The sequence below is a fragment of the Coturnix japonica genome, chromosome 5 (assembly GCF_001577835.2).
Source record: "Coturnix japonica isolate 7356 chromosome 5, Coturnix japonica 2.1, whole genome shotgun sequence".
Taxonomy (NCBI): domain Eukaryota; kingdom Metazoa; phylum Chordata; class Aves; order Galliformes; family Phasianidae; genus Coturnix; species Coturnix japonica.
In genome coordinates, this window is record NC_029520.1 from 34,155,592 (window position 1) to 34,174,588 (window position 18,997).

General features: G+C 43.2%; 1 protein-coding gene across 1 annotated transcript; it reads right to left on the minus strand.

Moving 5' to 3' along the window:
- Window positions 1-3,311: 3,311 nt before the first annotated feature.
- FBXO33 (F-box protein 33) lies at window positions 3,312-18,698 on the minus strand. Its single transcript, XM_015865065.2, has 4 exons — window positions 18,113-18,698; window positions 12,649-12,759; window positions 8,580-9,265; window positions 3,312-5,738 (listed from the first exon to the last, which is right to left on the minus strand). The coding sequence occupies exons 1-4, from the start codon at window positions 18,631-18,633 to the stop codon at window positions 5,467-5,469; spliced, it is 1,590 nt and encodes a 529-aa protein (XP_015720551.1). The 5' UTR covers window positions 18,634-18,698; the 3' UTR covers window positions 3,312-5,466.
- Between the last annotated feature and the right edge of the window lie 299 nt (window positions 18,699-18,997).

Consider the following 18,997-nt stretch of genomic DNA (forward strand, 5'->3'; position numbering starts at 1 on the left):
GATGCTTCAGCATCTCCAGACAGTTGTTATTAGAGATGCATGGCCACAGTAAACAGCAATTAAAGTCTTTTTTACTGTCCCAGCACTAATTCAGTTTAACAGTCTTCTACCACTAATAAGGGACAAAACAAAAGCACTCCCCAAGCTTACAGCCTTCATTCTTTCAACTCTGCAAGGCTGCAGAGCCATCAGCATTTATCAACCAAGCAGCCATACAGGATGGTAGGAGACTTCTGTAGTACTACAGATAATTCAAAGAGCAAAGAAAGATAAAATTTCTTTCTTTCCTGGAAGGAGCAGGGAAGCAAGTATGACCAATATACTTTGCAGAAGGGAAGCAAACAAAAGTTGTCAAGAACACGTTGCTAAGAGAAACATGCATTTAAAAGAAACCCAAACATAATTGTTTTAGGGGTTAGAAAAAGGTTTTAGAATTGAAAAACATGAGAAAAGTGCCATCTCTGTTTCTTGCCCCATGGTAGTGGTGGTTAGAGCAGCCACAGCAGCCGTCCTGCACCAGAGCACAGATCCTCGTTAAGGTGACTGGCTGTATTGGAACAGAGCCGCTTCCATGTTTACCTGCTGTTGTACAGTTTAAAGGCTTCTGCTAGAAGCTGCTGGCTCTTGTCAGTTGGTGTTGTTAAGGCTAACACACTTCAACTTGAAAACCCTGTAATTACAGTGCAGTCATCTGGTAAGGAACCCTTTGAAAAACAGAAAAACTGCTTTTAGCCAAGGCTCCACTTAGAGCAGCAGCAGCGGGCACTGAGCTGCCATCACTCCATTCTCCACATATGCACACATGCACACACAGAACAGTTTTTAATGTAAACCAACTCTGTACATTTGCTCTACTCTCACAAGGTACCACACCCCATAATTAGAAGTTTCCAAAAAGCTCCAGCATGCTTTTTTTGTAACTGCTTGCTTAGATCAAGTCTGCCAGTTGAGCTTTTCTTTCTGCAATACTCCTGCTCTTAACCTTACTTCCCCATAGGCTTATTTCAGCTGCAGAGCTGCCCCGTGGCTCCTCCTTGCTATTTCTTTATTCCTTCTAATTTAGTCAGAGGCATTTAGATAAGCCCTGTACTTAAGCTACTGGCCAATGAATTCTGGCAACAGGCAGTTTAAAGGTTTGTGTGTTGAAATCTTCGACTGCTGTTTAGCTCAGTTGAGCTATTGCATCACTTTTAGCCATGATTTGCTTTCCAGAGGCTCTAAGTTGGCCTGCGGGGATTTAACCAGGACCCTAAAAGCAGCTGTTTGGCTTATACATCCACCTTTGCACCAGCCCTTAGAACAACCAGAAGTGCCAACGAACCTATGTGTAGAAAATACCCAGAGACCCTTAATATGTTGGTAATACTGCCAACAGAACAATCTTATTTTATTTTAAATCCCAAAACTACTTTAGGGGTTAAAAAGTACTTAAAAGTGTAGCTCCATTGTCTGAACAGATGTGGAGCTAAATATTTGTTCTAGCTTATAATTAACTGCCTTCAAAATACAATTGCTCCCCCACCAAAACAGCATATTCCATGCCCACAATGGCAGGCAGCCGCAGGCAAAACGAAAGCTTAACTGGACTAAGCTAATAAAGGACAGGCACGGATTGGAGCATCCTGCAGACAGAATGGAACTTTTTTTTCCAGCAATAGCCCAAAGTTGTATTTGCAGGCAAGCAATGAGAACAAGCTCATATTTATGCAGCAGGAAGTAGGGCAGAGTAGTCCATGAAATGGGTTACATAAGCTTGTCTGAGCAGGATCACACAAGCGCGTGTGCAGGGAAGTTCCCGCTCCCCCCACAGGGAAGGGCTGTAACAATGAAGGGCTTGTGTCCCAAGTTCCTGCTGCTCAATCCAGAATGCAACAAGACTAACTTAACACCCCCGTCTTTTTAGGAAAAACAGAGAAAAAAAAAATTAATCCTTGTTGAGATTGTGCAAACTCAAAGCAATTTCACATCGCTCCTCTGGCCCCACTCCAAATAGAGGTGTACTTTCTACACGAGGACCAACTTGCCTATCATTTGATTTACAGCTGCTTTTGTTTGAATCCCTTCATCCTGGTACCACTCATTCAGACTACTGTTAAATGCACAACCACTCAACCAGAGCAGCTGTTACTTGTTTCTAAGGAAGCAGAACAACCAGAGTTGTACCTCTCCAGCTCTGTTCAAGGTCCGTGTTTCTCCAGTCACTCGCTTTGCAGCTCCCTACACTCGAAGAGCAAAGGTTCACTGCAGCAAATGGACTAAGCACACTGAATTCAACCTGGAACACAAACCATATCCAGACATTAGACTTCAAGCTGAAGGAAGAATCACATCTGGAGTACTAACAGACTCACTGACCCTGGAGGTGTTCAAGGAATGTTTGGACGTTGCGTTGAGGGACATGGTTTAGTGAGGACTATTGGTGATGGGGGGGTGGTTGGACTGGATCATCGTGTAGGTCTTTTCCAACCTTAGTGATAGTGTGAGCAGCACTCCTTAGTACTAACCTCCAGTGAGACAGCCCATTTTCAGCACAGTGAAAGGACTGCACACCTCTCTACCACTGACAGGTGGCTGGTCCCTTCTGCCCCTTACCTTAGTGTTAAACATTACACTAACTAAAAACAAATCAGAAAATAGGTCAGACTACAAACATCAAGGTAATGAAGCTAAACAAGTCCCAGCTGCAGTAAATAATGCAGCTATGCACAGAAATGCTGTAGTCTGCAGAGGAAGAATTAACTTTCTGCAACTCTGTTTTAACCAGAGGACACAACATCTTATTTGCATAGAAGCTGCCAGAAATCCTTCCGTCACTTTGCAACCAGATTTAAGGCCCAGATGATGCTGAACATCCCTGTCAGATTTAACTGCTACAGCAACCTGCCTTGTGAGGCTGAGCCCCAGAAGGCACTACGGCTACATCCTGACATATCACTTTACTGGCATATTAAGAGCCATAGTCATGTTTATGTATCTTATTACCCACAGCAAAACCTGCTCCTCTCTCCAGCAAATTGTTCAATGCTCTCGCTTGCCAGAGCTACAAGATCTAGGACGGTGCTTAACCAACAAGCAGCACAGTCCTCATGCCTGGTAGTGGTCTGGGCTGTCACAAAACAAAGTTCAGAAGCTCGAACCAAACCCGTGCTTGGCACGCACACACCGAACAGCCACTCCAACAGTTCTCACAGCACAGTCAGCCACTGCAGGGCACGGCAGCTCCCCACCAGCTTATCAGACATCTGCAGTTTTCATTCAGAATACACAGCTACGTACTCTGAGTACAGATAAAATGTCAAGTGAAGCATTGCGGGTATTCATAATCTATTTAATAGTGGGACACCAAAAAAAGTACTACACATTTTTCTAGATCACATCATTAGATTTTGATTTAAGCAATTGCAACGGATGCAGGAATTTCTCAAAATAGTCTTCTATATTCTACAATCCACAGTTTACTGTATCAGTCTAATACGTCGTATCGTGATATACCGTTTGTGCTAACTGGTCTGGTAGTCTGAGCTTCAGCAAAGCATCCTTCCCCTCCCGTCCAAAAGCATTGACAGAATTCAGCCAAGTAAAAGTAAACCGCTGTATGACAAGTTAGACTCTTTCATTGACCTAAACACAATGGGAGCTACCAGTTATACACAGCTTAAGAACGATCGTTGCATTTAAGTCTAGAAATTCTCATGCTGATACAATAAAATATTTTATACAGCGATCAATTTTTAATGCTTTATTTATTGATTAAAAGAATATACATTTAACATAAACCATACAACATCAGTCATCAATTCAAACATTCAGCTGGTTTCCTTACATTTTCTGTCAGGAGTTTATTTTTTAATCTGATCACATTTATAAGGTAAAATCTCACCACATCTGGCATATACACACACTGTGCCAGTGGATTCACTCTACTGATGTACATATAAAATCCGCATGGTATGTGCTCACTGGAGACAAAACAGCGCACACCTGTCAAAAGGTCATTTTAATATAAGATGGTAAAACCATTTGTAAAACACATATAAACTTTTTCCATAAATAGAATCATATCTGGACATCTGTTGCATAAATTGTGTTTTCCAAAGCTTACAATATAGCAGCCAGGTCTCAGCACTGCTGGGCACCCACGTTGGCCACTTACTTTATTATTGCAGACTGTCCTTTAAACATTAAATGCACAACATTCGTACCACTTAAAACTGGGGTCAGGTGGAAGTCTCACAGAGACCACGTCTGTACCGCGGTTGCCCTGAAACAGTTAAATCGGCTTTTAAAGCCTCTCAGATATAACAAGATTTTAAAACATACTTCATGGAATGTTCTTCATGCATCGTAGCAGCTCATACCTGTGATAGAACAAGCTTTGTATTTGTTTCCTTTCCTTCCTTTACATTCACTATTCACAGTGAAACAGGTGCATGTTTGTTAAGAGTTCTGAGGTTGCTGACTGAGCCACAGCACAGCTGTGTACCACAGGTCGAAATTCGACCTTATATATTACAATCTAGCAGTATCTGGCTGGCCAGAAGCTGGCCTGCCCCTGCCAGCATGTGGGCACTTCTTCGTTTTTAATCTATTCTTTGGCAGCTGACACAGGCGCTGACAGAGAAAATCCAGTGACTTAGTTGCTAGGGATTTCACGACTAATGTTTGTTTGCAGGTGTAGACCTTTATACTGAAGCCTTTACTGTTATGTTTCTACCTCATCGGAGTGCGCTTCCTTGTTTTTTTGCCTCTTAAAACTTTGGCCCAAAGCTAACTTCTGAGGAACACGACGGAGGATGAGAATAAACTAAGAGGAGTTTACACAAAGGACCCGAAACACCGCGGAGCATGGAGTGAATCTGCGAGCGCGGGTGTAAGTAAAGCGAGTGTTTCGTGGCACTGCTTGACAGCCAAGGAGGACTGGGAATGGTAGCAGAGCATGCTTCAGAAATAGCATGTGAAATGAAGCAAGGCGAGAGTCTAACAACAAACAGCCCTGGATAGACCTCTCTTCCTTTTAAGCCTATTAAGTAGCATGCTACAAGATTAAGCAAACAATGACAGCATAGAAATCCACTGGGCTATGGATATGGATATCAAAAACAGCTGGCTCCTGAGCACTGAACTCCGATATAATAGCAAAAATAATTCAAAATGCAGTTACTCAATAAAAATAAAGTTAGCCGGCAACCTCAGACAGCCTTTGGCTGCATCTCTGTAAGGTTTGGTAGACAAGTCCATTAACCGTGAAAACCCTAAACACTGCCACTTTCAGCTTCTAAACCAATACCCGACTACGTTCTTTGATCAAGAAGTAGAATACACATATGTAATTCTATATAGCTAATACTGATTAAACACAGCACAAAAAGGGTTAATTCACGCTACTGAAAAAAAAAAAAAAAAGAAAAAAAAAACATAATAGGACCCTACTTGCATATGTAACCACAGGAACTGTAAAATAAGGAGCTAAATGCCTTCACTGAAGCTTTGCATCTCTCTGTAAAAATGACGAGTTGGCTCAGTGAAGACACTGAGCAGCTCTATGTCCATGACTGCATGCCAAGGTCGACCCAATCCAAGAGATACTTGCTCAATGAGATTATGTACTGGATCCACGTCCTGGTCAGCCAGCTCTCCTTGGTCAAAATCAATGCTTTCCTCTGTGACTTCCAGCACTTTCAGATCAGAGCCACGAAGACGAGCAATTGCAATGAGATTGTGAGCCCAAACTGTGTAACCTATGGGGGGAAAAAAAAAACATGCTCTGTAATTGCGCAGCAAGGTATTTCTTATGGAGTTATTTAATGTCGGATCACCTGAAAATCCTTCCCAATTTACTTTGTCATCTTCTGTCTGGCAGAATTCCCCTCCCAATTTCTGCTTTGATTGCAAGTAGGAGAGTTCAATTTTACGTTTTGAATAAGGAAACGTCAAAATAATTTCAGTTAGTTCAACTAAGTTTCTCTATATTGAATTTTTTCACCTCTTGTATCAACTTCTTTAGTACAAGTTAAGTTGTAACTACAATATCAAACCTTCTGTCACCTACTTGTAAATAAATGATGTCAAAGAAGTGACTAATCAACTCAAGTAGATGCATAAAAGGATTATTTTAAAGCCGAAAACTGATGTTAGCTTTTATCACCTTAGAGAAAGACTTCATGGAAAACGAACAGAAGCCTCCCCAGCAAGCAGGTCCCACCACTGTAAAAAAATAACCTACATATATCTTGTTATTCTACCTGAGATTAAACATAATTACAAAGCTTCCCTCTCTTCCAATTACTGTATATTAGCATCCCTTTTCCAAAGGCTCACTCTGCAGTTACCTGCTAGTTTTCTGTATCTTGGCTAAGCTCTTCCTTGTCCAGGTGCAAAACATGGAGTATTTGGGAACTTCCCTTTCTGAAAGCTCTGCAAGTCAGCCCTTCCATTGCAAAAGGAAAAGGCTCATTTCTGCCTTCATCGTCATTCTCACAGGTGCTATTCCCCCTGGGGAAATGCACACTTGGAGTCTAAGTAAAGCTGCCATCTGCACAGTATCAGAACTGGGAAAGCATGATGCTGAAGGAATAACAACCAGCCATGGTCTGGTCTTCAGCAAGGCAATCCGCATGTTCTACATCATAAATTATCAAGACAGCTGAATGAAGAATGAGGAAAACTGGAGCAATAGATTCAAGAAATTAGAAATTTTCATGTTTTTTTTTCTTTTCTTCCAGCTTTTTGTCTGTAAAATCTCCTACAAACATTTTGCTCAATGTACTTATTGAACAAGGAACCCCACAAACATATCTTTGGCTCATTTCTAAGTCATCAACCATTAAGAATGTATGAATTGCTGCAATTCTCATCAGCCAAGGCTTTACCTGCAGAAACAACAGAAGCTAAAGATAAAGCTGTCAGAAAGGCTATGGGGCATCAAACCCAATGGAAAACTGCACTTCTGTGACCTACGCTCCTCCAAGGCTTTGAGGGAGCTCACAACACCTTCAGTTATTTTAATAGTAAAGAAAGACGATCACAAAAAAGAAGCCATGAGCGTGCAAGAATAAAAAGGGACAATGACTGTGGTTGCGTCCCCTGTGCCACCCCCGGGGCTCAGGTTCATGGCTTTTGCTGTAACTTTTCACTACCACATCTATCTGTTTTTTGGTTTTTTTTTTTAAACCTCCAGTTAATCTTATTTTAAATTATCTTTCCAAAAGCGCTGCCCAGAATTTCTCATGAACCTTCCAGCAGCAAAGAAGCCTTTGCTCAGCTGAAGTATTTCAGAGGTAAAAAGGAACAATCACTTCCTCTCAAGTATCAAACACACCATGAGCAGCACTTCTGTTTTCCCTGGCTGGTGTAAAACATCAGCTTTAGCTTTGCTCTGACACAGAATAACACTGATGCAGAAGATGCAGTAACAATCCTTTGATACAAAGAACTGTAAAATATATTTGCCTTCCCAACACTCTGCACAGAGTAATACATTGTGCACTGGTATCAGGTGATACTACTACCAGCTTATATTTGGGTATTTTATCATCTTTTTGAATTTAAACGAGGAGATGTTCCTGTTGTAGGAAAGTAAATTGATTTTGTTTATTTATTCTAAAAGGCCCTGAAACTTCAATTCAGTGTTAGAGAAACTGCTAAAATCCACCTTCATCCAGTGGTACAGGCATTTGCCAATCTGTGGAGGGGGATGCAGCAGGACTTCTGACTTCAGCTGAGATCTGAACACACCAATTTTGCTGCTGAAGATGTCTCCTGTTTGTGCTGAGTAACTGGAGATTTATTCCTGCAAGCTGCCTGAGGAAATGGGCATTCATTCTTACGTAACAGAACACAGTCATCCCTTAACTCCTTCATGCATCAGCAAGCTTGTTCTTTGTGAGCCACTTCCAGCACAAACCAAAACAACCACTCTGCATTGTTTCAGTTTCAGGTGCCTTAAAAATGTGCCAAACGATTCAAACTTCAAATAGAGCTGAATGCAAGTGTGCGCTGCTTTTTGATTTGCAATTACACAGCAAGAAGGTGAGATAAACCTTGTGCATTCAACAAGGTAACCTCTTCCACATTGTACTTTTTCTCCCCCACTCTTCAAGTAGAGAAGTCTCAAATTTTGCACACCACCTTCATCTGCTGTAACCAAGCTGGTTACAGACTTCCTTCCCCTCAGTCACGAGGCACTTAACCTGTGTTAGTTACACAAACAGGAAGTATAATCATCTAATCTTAACAGCCTATGAGCTCATGGCACACACAACGAGCCTCTGCAGCATTCACATACCCAGCAGAGGAATCTGCACTGTGCCTCCTGGAATGCCCAGATCTTAGTGCTCAATTCTGTGAGCAGTCTAACAAAATCCTATGCGACCTCTCATCCAAATTTAGTAAGCTACAAGCATATTTAAGACAAGTCCTATTTTCAAACATGAGAATACCAGTATAAAGTACAACAGTACAACAATGACCACGCAGCAGACTCTTGAACACGACTCTTACTGAAACTCATTACAGTTAGAAAGGCTGAAATGTTCTAAGTATTTCAGTTACGTACCGTGCTCACACAACGTGTTACCTACCATGAACAGCTAGAAGAGAGAGCCTCGTGCACCTCCAGGCTAATAGGACAAGTGGATCTTCGTTCCGGTTGTCGCTAAGATCTGGGAAGCCAGACATATCTATCACATCATTCATTAGTATAAAATGAGTGAGGAACTTATCATACTGCCTGGATATGAGGTCAACAACAGCTCCGGAAACACAAGTGATGTAGCTGTCAAAGTGAATCCTCTCTAAGGGAATACTGGGCTTAAGAATCCTTAACATATCATCGCTCTTTACATCAAAAGCCATTATGTAGACCCGAAGATTAGTGCTGTTGCGTGTCAGCGCCTTCCAATTCTCATCTTCTGGCATACTGTCCAATGACTTGTGCATTATGGAAACACTGTGGACCAGGAGAGACAGTCGATGCAAAGGCACGTGGTTGCTGTCAGCCAGGACTCTCGCCATTTCAGCCGTAAAATCACAGAAATCCAAAGCAAGCGAACGCAGATTCACAAAGCGCTCCAATTCAACTGCAGTAATGAGAGTGGTATTACCAGGGATGTGGTTGTCCAATAAGCTCAGATGTTCCATGGTGTTGGCTATGGGGTTTGATAAGGACGACAACGATGTGGGAGTTACTATTTGCAGCATAAACCCACAGGACAGCCATTTCAATTGCCTGCTATTGCCTAGTATCTCTTCAAACAGCTGTTGAATTCTGTAAGTAAACAAAACAGATAATGATGCTGTTAAACACAGTCTAGTGTTACCAACTGCATGCCATTCTATTTTTTTTCCCCTCATTAAAGAATCGCTCTTCTTTTATTTATGGCTTTATCCTAAAGAAGGTGCTACCATCAGTTTTTGGCAACTACAAAGGTTAGAACACAACAAGCTGCTGACATCCTGCAGCACTTCAACCTTCACTGCACTTCACATGTTTGAACTGTAAACTATCAAAACAATGCACTTTGTCTTTCAATAGCAGTGCTGCACTATGAAGCTTCAATTCATACTTCTCAGCACATATCCTAGCACATACTGGCACCTTCCCACAAACACATTAAGGTTATGCAAATAAGAAAACCCATAATGTCTTTAAAAGCAATAACTGTATTTTAAAAAACAGCTTCTCATATTTGTTAATCAGCCTCACTAGAACTGCAAATTAAAATGGAGAAAAAGTCATTTTCATTGAAAAGTTGGAGAAACTTCACTTTTAAGCACGTTAGAATAATCTGAAACCTACTGCTTGATTTTCTCAATTGAAGGGTAATAACAAACACAACATATTCATGGAACAATTCTGAATATACAGTTGACTGGATTTTTAAGTGTCAACAGTTTGACACATTACAAGAGTTAACTTGGGCCTGGTGACATTTCGATCCCAGATAGCCAGTGGGAGGCAATTCTAGCACCATGTCCCCGTGATGTATTGCACTGCATGATTATTACACACTTCGTCTTACTCATCCCACCTCTCCTATCCATTTAGGTTATTTTAAATGCAAGAATGTTCTTTAAGTTAAATATGTAATCCAAAAAGACATTTTAAGGTAAGATTTGAATACCAAATATCAGTACCACAGTCCAACTCTACCGACTTCCTCAAAAGAAAGTTTTCCAGTCCTCATCCCACAGCTGTTAGGGCTCCAAAGGATCTCCCTGCCCAAACTATGTGTTCTGTGAACATATACATATTGGGGTTCATATACAGACGAGTCTAATCTCAAATCTCAGTCAGCTCGAAAGCAAAAATCAGCATTTAAGGGAAGCAATTGAGCCAGACTATGGCAAGTCTGAAAGACTTGAAGAAATAAGGTAAATCCCTCCAGGAGGAACCTAGCAGGAATCTTTGTGCCTCAAATCAAGCAGTGGTTTCCACAGAACTCTTTTTTCCTTTACTGCTGAATAACACATAAACATTCACATTGAAGCTCAAAACAACATTACAAAGTTACTATTCTTATCCCCATATCTATAATTAAGATAATGTCCAGGTAAATCCAACATCCAGACAAAACTAAAGGCTCCGTATCCTGACCGACAGCAGAAAAATCACTAACACCTTAAAAAGAGGGAAGAGAATGAGGGAAATGCTTCTCAGAGACCTTCCCCTTTGCAAAAACTTTCAGCTCTCACCTCCTGAGCCAGAGGAGGCTTTCTGTCTACAGCAACCCTCATGGACCTCACTGCCAGCAATGTGCCTCAACTCCTCTTTGAGCCAACCTCTCACAACTGTAACATCCCACTACAAAGAACTCTGCAACACTATCCCCCTTTTTCCTTGCTTTCACCTGACCCGTCACCTTTGATGTCATTGTCCTTGTATTAAAGAAAATGAACAGATCAATCTTTATTCATCCTCCTTCCTATCTGTATGTGCTTTCCTCCCCACTGTCATCACAGCACTTAGGAAAGATGTAACATCTGCAGTAATGGTAGCCTTTGCTCTGTAACAGTCCATGCAATACAAGTGCTTGTGATGTTTTACAGAACAATCGACAAGGTGACAAATCAATTTTGACACGCTCTGCCAAAAACCACTATCCATACCTCACTGCACTGAAGTTTTGTTTAAGTTGTGCTCCTGATTTGATTTAAGCATCTAGGCTTACAAGAGTAATGTTCTGGTACTGACAGAACTGGAAAGTGAGACTGATTTTAAAGCTATGTGACTTTGTATTTAAGTATCCATACACATATTTAGATTCATGCTGATGGGTTACCAGCCCATGCACGTGACTATCTTAAAGCTCGTTTATAAAATTTAAGAACAGTTTCATACACAGACAAAATATAACGAAAGCCCAGCATATGCAAGAAAGCAATTTAGAACAGTGATGTTTCAACAAGCATACTTAATATTGCTCCCAGTGAAGAGCAGTGAAGGGGATGCCCCGCATCAACCTACAGCTGCTGGTACAGAAAAGCACTGGCGGCCCTGGACAGGAAGTAAACCTATTAGCAAGATTTGTATGGAGCCTATTTGTTTAAGAACTGTATCAGTCTACATGTTCTATTTAATAGGAGAGGCTTAAGTGGTTCTTTTGGAAACAAACCTATCTGAAATACATGGAACATGGGTAGCAGCCTAATGGCTCTGTGCCAGCTGAGATTCAGCCCAAGGTCTGTTACACGCAGTTCAATGCTATGGACTTGAGGAAGTGTCATGTTTTCTTCTCCTAAATATTTGAATTGTAGGAAGTTCCAAAAAGAGACAGTAACATTTACCACCACACAGGGTCCAAAATCCTCAGGCACCATTAGCACAGTCTCCATGGGTTGCTCAATAGCTTTCAGCGTTAGCTATTTGCATCTATGTTTTGTAACTAAACAGATGCAAACATCCAAACACACGCAAAGGGCAAAACTACGAAGACAAAGATTTACTTCCTGTTGTTAGTGCTGATGACCCACTGCCAACTTTCACCTAATTTAGAAAAGAACTAGCAGGTCCCAAACACAGTGCTTTAGTTCATAAAACAAATAAGAGGTAACATTTGTTTCCTCATTCCAAAACGTACAAAGGTCGGCACCTGTGTGAACAACTAACTTCAGTTTGGACAATAAATTAATTTTGTATTGTTTATGGCTATGAAGTATGCATAGCAATTTTTGTTATTTGTTTGAAGAAATAGTTAACTGTATGCTCAGCTGAGTAAACACCTGCTTAGATGGCTCTATTTAAGCCTCAGGACAATGATTTCATTACATATTTGTTTCCAGAAAAGCTAAAAAAAAGAGTTTATTACCTGAACACAGCACATATGTTGAACAGGAACTCAAACTACTCTGATTTCTGCATTCTAAGCGTAACAGGGTAAGAAAAATGCACATCTGTATGTGTACTGATTTAAGTAAGGACCAACTATTTAGTCTGTCAGCTGTACTCTCATACATACACTGATCTGAGACTATATCCATACCAGTTCTAAAACCACTTAAGATCATTAAAGAACTCGAATAGCTATACTTACTTACTATACTTACTGTCAAGCTACCCAGAAGATGTTTGCACTGACACAAATTAAAATGAACTGAAAAACTGTTAAGTACTGTTTGAACACATTTGACAGTTTACAAAACATAACTTACTGCTTAATCTTTTTGCCATCGGGGTCAACCTTGCCGAGGTATGTATTTGATATACTTCCATGTTGCTGCAGAATGCTTATATCCCCAAAGAGACTTAACTTCTGGAGGTTCCTGCAATGACAAAACAAAAAGGGATCTGTATACAAAATAGAAACACTGTAAGGAAAAACTCTGAATAAGACAAAACCAGGCAGTAAGAACACGTTATTATATGGAACTATTCTGGGAAGCACCCTACAGTCCTGCAGTACAGGCACATTTGGAACTGAACAGAGTGAGAACAAAGCATAAAGTGGAGGAAGGATATACAAAGTGGTGATTCTAGCTGTAAAGCAAACGTCAGCTTTCAGTGACCACACAGGCTGCCATCATAAAGCAAACTTCCTGTAGTACTTCCATATTCTTTTTAATTTGTGGAACATGGGCACATAACGTCACAAGTGAAAACATCAACTACCCATTCCTCTTTGAATGTAATACTGTGTTTAAAGCACAAACAATACAACTGTGAGAAGCCTTTCCTGAGCACTCCCATATTGCAGCCAGATTATGTACAGGGGGCACAAGCATGCAGCAGCTGAGGCAGCACAAGCCTCACATGGAAACTGAGCAAAAGCTCCCAGCAGTCCCATTCCCCACTACAGTTCATTCCTATGACTTGCATCTTTCCTACGCTCTGAAAAAGATCAAGTCATGAAAATGTTAGTGGTTTCAGAGCAGCTCTCTGCAGCATTTCTTTTCAGGGTGTTGCTTTTTTCTAACTAATAGAGGATCTTTGTGTTTGTTTTTTTTTAATTCATTTAGACATACAGTAAGTTAGATTTGCTTCCAAACATTCAAGGAATAGTTTGCACTTGGAAATGAACATAGCAAAACCTCCAGCAAAACTGCAAATGGCTGTGAGAGTAAGATTCATCTTGAACAGCAGATGCCAATTAACCGGCAGCTGACAACTAAGAAAGTCACAGAAATTCTTACTTTTGCTGGCTTACCAGTCATACACTAACAGTGCAGATCAGCTTCTTGGAAAACACAATGCAGTCCCAAAGCCCAAAGGCCAGGGAAGCTCTGGCACCAGTTAACTACCTTCACGGGATGAGCACAAGGTGTCAAGGAGTCAAGGCTTTTAAGTCTGAACCTAATAGGAATCCACTGCAAATAATTACCGGCCTGTTTTAAAGTTCCTCCATTAAATAACCACAGACCTGCTTGCTGAAATCGAGCCACTGCCACACCGCCTACTTTTCTTCTGCAGGTGACTGAATGACTTTAGAAGCTCCGTAAGCTCAATATCAAGCCAAATTTTGAAGCAAAGCACATAGATTTTACAGGCATTTCAGAAATTAAAACACATTAAAATTATTAGAAATACAGGACTACTGTACTGATGGTACTTAAACAGAACTGAGCCTGGGCCACATACTTAATATTCTACAAATCTAAGTCAATGCCTGATCATGCTAAAGAGTAAGTTTGGCAGGGCAATCTTAAGACTGCGGCAACACCATTGAGAGTATTCTGTGTCTCCCACAGGTTTTGAGGAAAGCCTGGTACAGCAGGGAAGTCAGCAGAAACATCCACCAGGTATGAGAAGCAGCCTTCACAGCCAATATTCTGATCTCAGTGATTTAAGTCTAAGAGTTAAGACAAAATGCAGTCTTCCTAACGATTCTGATTCACCTGCATATTCACATCACACTCAGGTCTCATTCACTGCTACTCAGACCCCACTGAATGCTACTGCAGAGTTCCTTTTAGGCTCTGAAATTAACATGACATACAAAGCACCATTTACCAGTACCTTGCACAGTTTTCCTGCATCCATTTCACTGCCATTCTACACAATATAGCGACAAAGTTAAAGCTTTCCACCTCAAAACTTAAGCAATGAAAACATCCAATTAGTCTTCCACTCACAGCACAATTACTACCATCAATAAATGCAACCACATTTCCATTCAGTATTAGATTTCTGTCAGTACTATAGAACCATATGATCTCTGGCATCTGACTCACCTCTCACCCTTCCTCCATTGGATAAGTAAAGCCACTGCTATTTAAATAAAATAATTGAGGTGTTAACTGTCCTCTTTTGATGGAAGTCATAATAGTAGCTTAAAACTATGTATACTAGAAACTCACACAGCTGGGGAAGAACATTCTCTTTTGGATTTAGTATTTCTTTGTCATATAATAACTACTTAAATTCCACTGACACACTTCTTGCTATGCTCTATCTTCAGTTTTGGTGCATCTTTCTGAACATCCATCCTCCACTCTGTAATGCAAAGAAAAAAAATCACCATGGCCTTGCTTACAGTCAGCAGGAACGAAGCGCTAAGGCACATCCTGTCCTACTGGATTCCTGGGTTTTTTGTTTCTTTGGGATTTATTTTGTTGCTGCCAGCTGCTCACTCCAGCTGATAAAAGAGAGTTCTTAGAAAGCCTCAAGTACAGATCCAGTCTACTCCGTTGAATGATTCACAAATGTTTGGCAACTCCAAGTGGATCCCTTCACTGAGACACCTTAGTTTACTGTAATCTGCTTTTTTGTTTCACAACAAAGATCAGACAAGAACTGCTTATTAGCTCCCATCCGTACCAAAAAGACTCGCACAGAGCATCGCCCTCCTCCCTGCCCCCCAGATGTGATGGCACAGATGGTGAAGATCCCTTAAGAACCCCAAGGAAACCACTCATCTCTCTTGAGAACGTTTCATGATACCACTCCCTACATTTTATTTTTAATTACAAAGTAGAACATCATCAGTTTAAATACTGCACTTCCAGTTCGCTTCTTTGCTGTCGAACAACTGGAAAAGTTACAAATCACTACAAACATCACTTCAGAACTTTTTTAGAAAGAAATTATAGAATTTCAGAGCTCCTCTTCATTTCAGAGCCAAGAAAGTGGTATTTTGGAGTAACACGCTGTCATTTGCGGAATGAGAACTGTGTTGACCTGAGTTCTACCTCAAACACCAGACAGACCTTGAACGCACCTTTGTGGATGCTGCAATACCTATTAGAGCGCTATTGAGGTTTTCTAGTTATGCATCTGCAACCTCCCTAATCCCATCAGAACTTACAAAGGTTGCTCCAAAATGCTTTTCCAGAGACTTAACTGAAGATATTTTATTTGCATGAAAGCACACCGTCATTCTCTTGTACCCAAGAGGACATCCAGATCTTGCATTACTTTTAGTCCTGTTACTCTTAGGCTGTGCAGTATTACAAATCCACAAGGAATTCTACAGCCACTTAAAGAACTTCTTTTTCCTGAAACGACAGAGCTGTTACTGTATTGTTTAACAACAGCTTTAAAGCCTACAGGATTATATAGTTAAAAAACAGCATACCATTTTACTAAAGTGGATTTCTCCTTCTCTAGCTCTTAAGTGTAAGATGGAAGTCCTTTGGATTTCTCTGCCAAAGAGTTATCAGGAGGGCTGACAGGAGCTATGAAAGAATCATCCTGTTTCAAACCCTGTTCCAAAAGGAATGCATTTGCTGCAGTTTAGTTGCTGGAGAAGTTAAAAAACGCTGCTGTTTCCTTTATTTTGGAAACTGCAATAGCTATCACGTGTACAAGAACATTCTGCAAACACAACAAGAAATTATTAATCACCCTTGTGCTACAGATGAGCAAACAGAAGCAGAGAAACAAAGCAACTTACTGCAGTCCTACAGATAAAGCAAAGCACTGAGCAGATGACAATGGTATATTTAACTTCTTCACGTAAATCCCTCTCACATATTTCAGTTGCTCAAAGTCTGCTGTGATAACTAGGTATTTTGCTTTCCCAGGTTGTACATCTTTCATTCCAAAAATGAAACAGCAGCACGCAAGTGATTTGGGGACATCAAGAACACATGGAGACATGGGAGTTGGACTCGATGATCTCTAAGGTCCCTTCCAACCCGCACGAGACTATTACTATTACTAAATGTTGTCAAAGATGGTAACTTTTCATCTGTGCACACCACAGAAACTACACTTGCACCAGAGAACAGCGACTGGGGAAACAACTGCTACTACCAAGAATTTTGCTGCAATCTTCAGCCACGTTGTATGCACAAAGATTTGTCAGAAGGACTTTAGAAGGTGATGTTATTGCACAAGCTGCAGATAATGCCATGAAATCTATCTCTTCCAAAAGCGAAAAGTATTGAAACCCCTCTCACAATCTATTTCACTTGTTTTTTTTAACATCCAACGAAACTCACACACAATATCTGCTGCAGCTTCTAACTGTCCATTGAAAACGTTGAAGTCAACCTAGCAGACTTGTATTAGATTTGTATTCGTATTAGATTTGATAATCACCAACTGACATCACTTAAACACTTTCTCACGTATGATATCTGTTGGATTCCCCCAAGATTCAATAGCAAAGCGAAAGCGTCTCCTGAAAGGCAAGAGAAGACCAATTAGGGTTACTAAACCTGCAGGCTGAGGATTCATGGGGCAAGAAACAAACCAAGATGACAGTGAGCTGTGACCCACAGGCAATGTCCAAAAGCACATTTGTGCCTCCGATCACAGCAGTTCCACCAGGAAGTACCTGCAGGCATCATGGGGCCTAGGAACTGAAAGTGAGACTGAAAGCGCTTGTGTTCCTCTAATGCCAACCAGGAGCTGCAGCTCTGCTGTTACCACACGAACCAGAGGAGAAGTGGAGGCCTCACTCTGCTTCTTAACTGTTTTGGGGTCAGAGCTGGTGGCTGTACAGTGATGCAGCTGCAGATGGTTTTCCAACAGCTCTCTATAGAAACACCCTAAAATATTTAGCAGTGGTCACTTTACCCCCAGCAGGTGATGCACCATCATGCACACAGATAGGAAAGCACACAAACACTTACTATCCTGCAGCCTGCATGGCTTCCCAACACACTGCGACTTCACTGCGCAGTCTGTTTTCTGACTGCAGGCCGTGCATTATGACCTCTGAGGTTTTAAAAGATACTGTGTAGGAGTGTTAGCAAGATAAGCAAAGAGAAAGCGAGCGTTTTCATTTTAGAAGTCCAACCTGAGGAAATTAAGACTCACAGCTGCCAAAGTCGGTGTGAATAAGTGTGATCTGAGCGCATTTCAAGCCCAGAGCACGGGAAAGGGATTCCACTGCTCAACCGGATCGAGGAAACGCCACATGCCTGAAGCACATTCACAGCAAGCAACCAGAAAGCCCTCTTCCTGCTGAGGCCAGGCCTCAGCCCCAACTCACAGGGGAGCTCATTACCGGGGTCGGCGGCCCTTCTTGGCGTCATTTGTGAGAGAGAAAGGAAGTCTCTCTCCGGCACTACCTCCCTTATTAGCTCCCCACACGCACGCGGCCCGGGGGAGCCCCGCCGCCCGCCCACTCCGCGCCCCGAGGAGGCCGAGGCGCCCCCGCGGCCTTTGTGTCCCCCGGCGCCGCCTCCCCTCCCCTCCCCTCCCCTCCCCCGTCGTCCTCCCGCTCGGTACCTGTTGTTGCGGACGCTGCTGAGCACGCACAGCACCAGCTCCAGGTATGTCCTCAGCAGCTCGAGCCAGCGCGGGCACAGCGGAGCCGCCTCCCCGTCGCCCGCCGCCACCGCCGCGCCCTCGCCCGCCGCCGCCGCGGCCGCCCCGCCGCTCGGGTAGTTGTCGGCGGCGAACTGGACGCGCAGCTCCCGCACGAACCAGCCGCACTTGCGCATGAGGAATTCGAGGCGCGGGCGCTCGGCCGGCGACACGCGGAGGCTGAGGCGGAGGCGCGGCCAAAGGGCCGGGTAGAACAGGCACTCCCGCCAGTGCGAGCAGGCGGCCGAGGCCCGCAGCCGATCGGGGCCCGCCAGGAAGGAGAAGATGTGCACCACCAGCTCGCTGGGCAGGGAGCCGGCGCCCACCGCCTCCCCGCACACCGACATTCCCGGCGCCGGCCCGAGCCCCGCTGCTGCTGCGGCGGCCACAGGCGGCGGCGGCCCCGGCCTCGCCCGCGGCTCCTGCGACAAAAACAACAACATCAATGACAAGGCGAGGGGGCGGGCGACGGCCGGGACGCGGCCGCCGCCGGGACGCACCACCCGCGCCGTCGCCGGGGGGAGGAGCGGGCCCTACCACCGCCCCGCAACAAGCGGGTGTGAGGGGGGAGGCGGCCCGGATCCCAGCCCGCCCGACGCCGCCCGGGCCCTACCACGGTGATCGGGAGGGTGGGGGGGAGCGAGGGCGCCGCGGGCGGGCGGGGAGAGACCGGGCGGAGCGGCCGAGGGAGGACGGTCGCCCCGCGGGGGGAATGGAACGTGCCGCCGTTCGAATGGCGGGTACGGAACTACGGCTGCCGCGGGGGTGCGTGTGTGTGGTTCAGGAGGCACGAACAGCCCGATATCC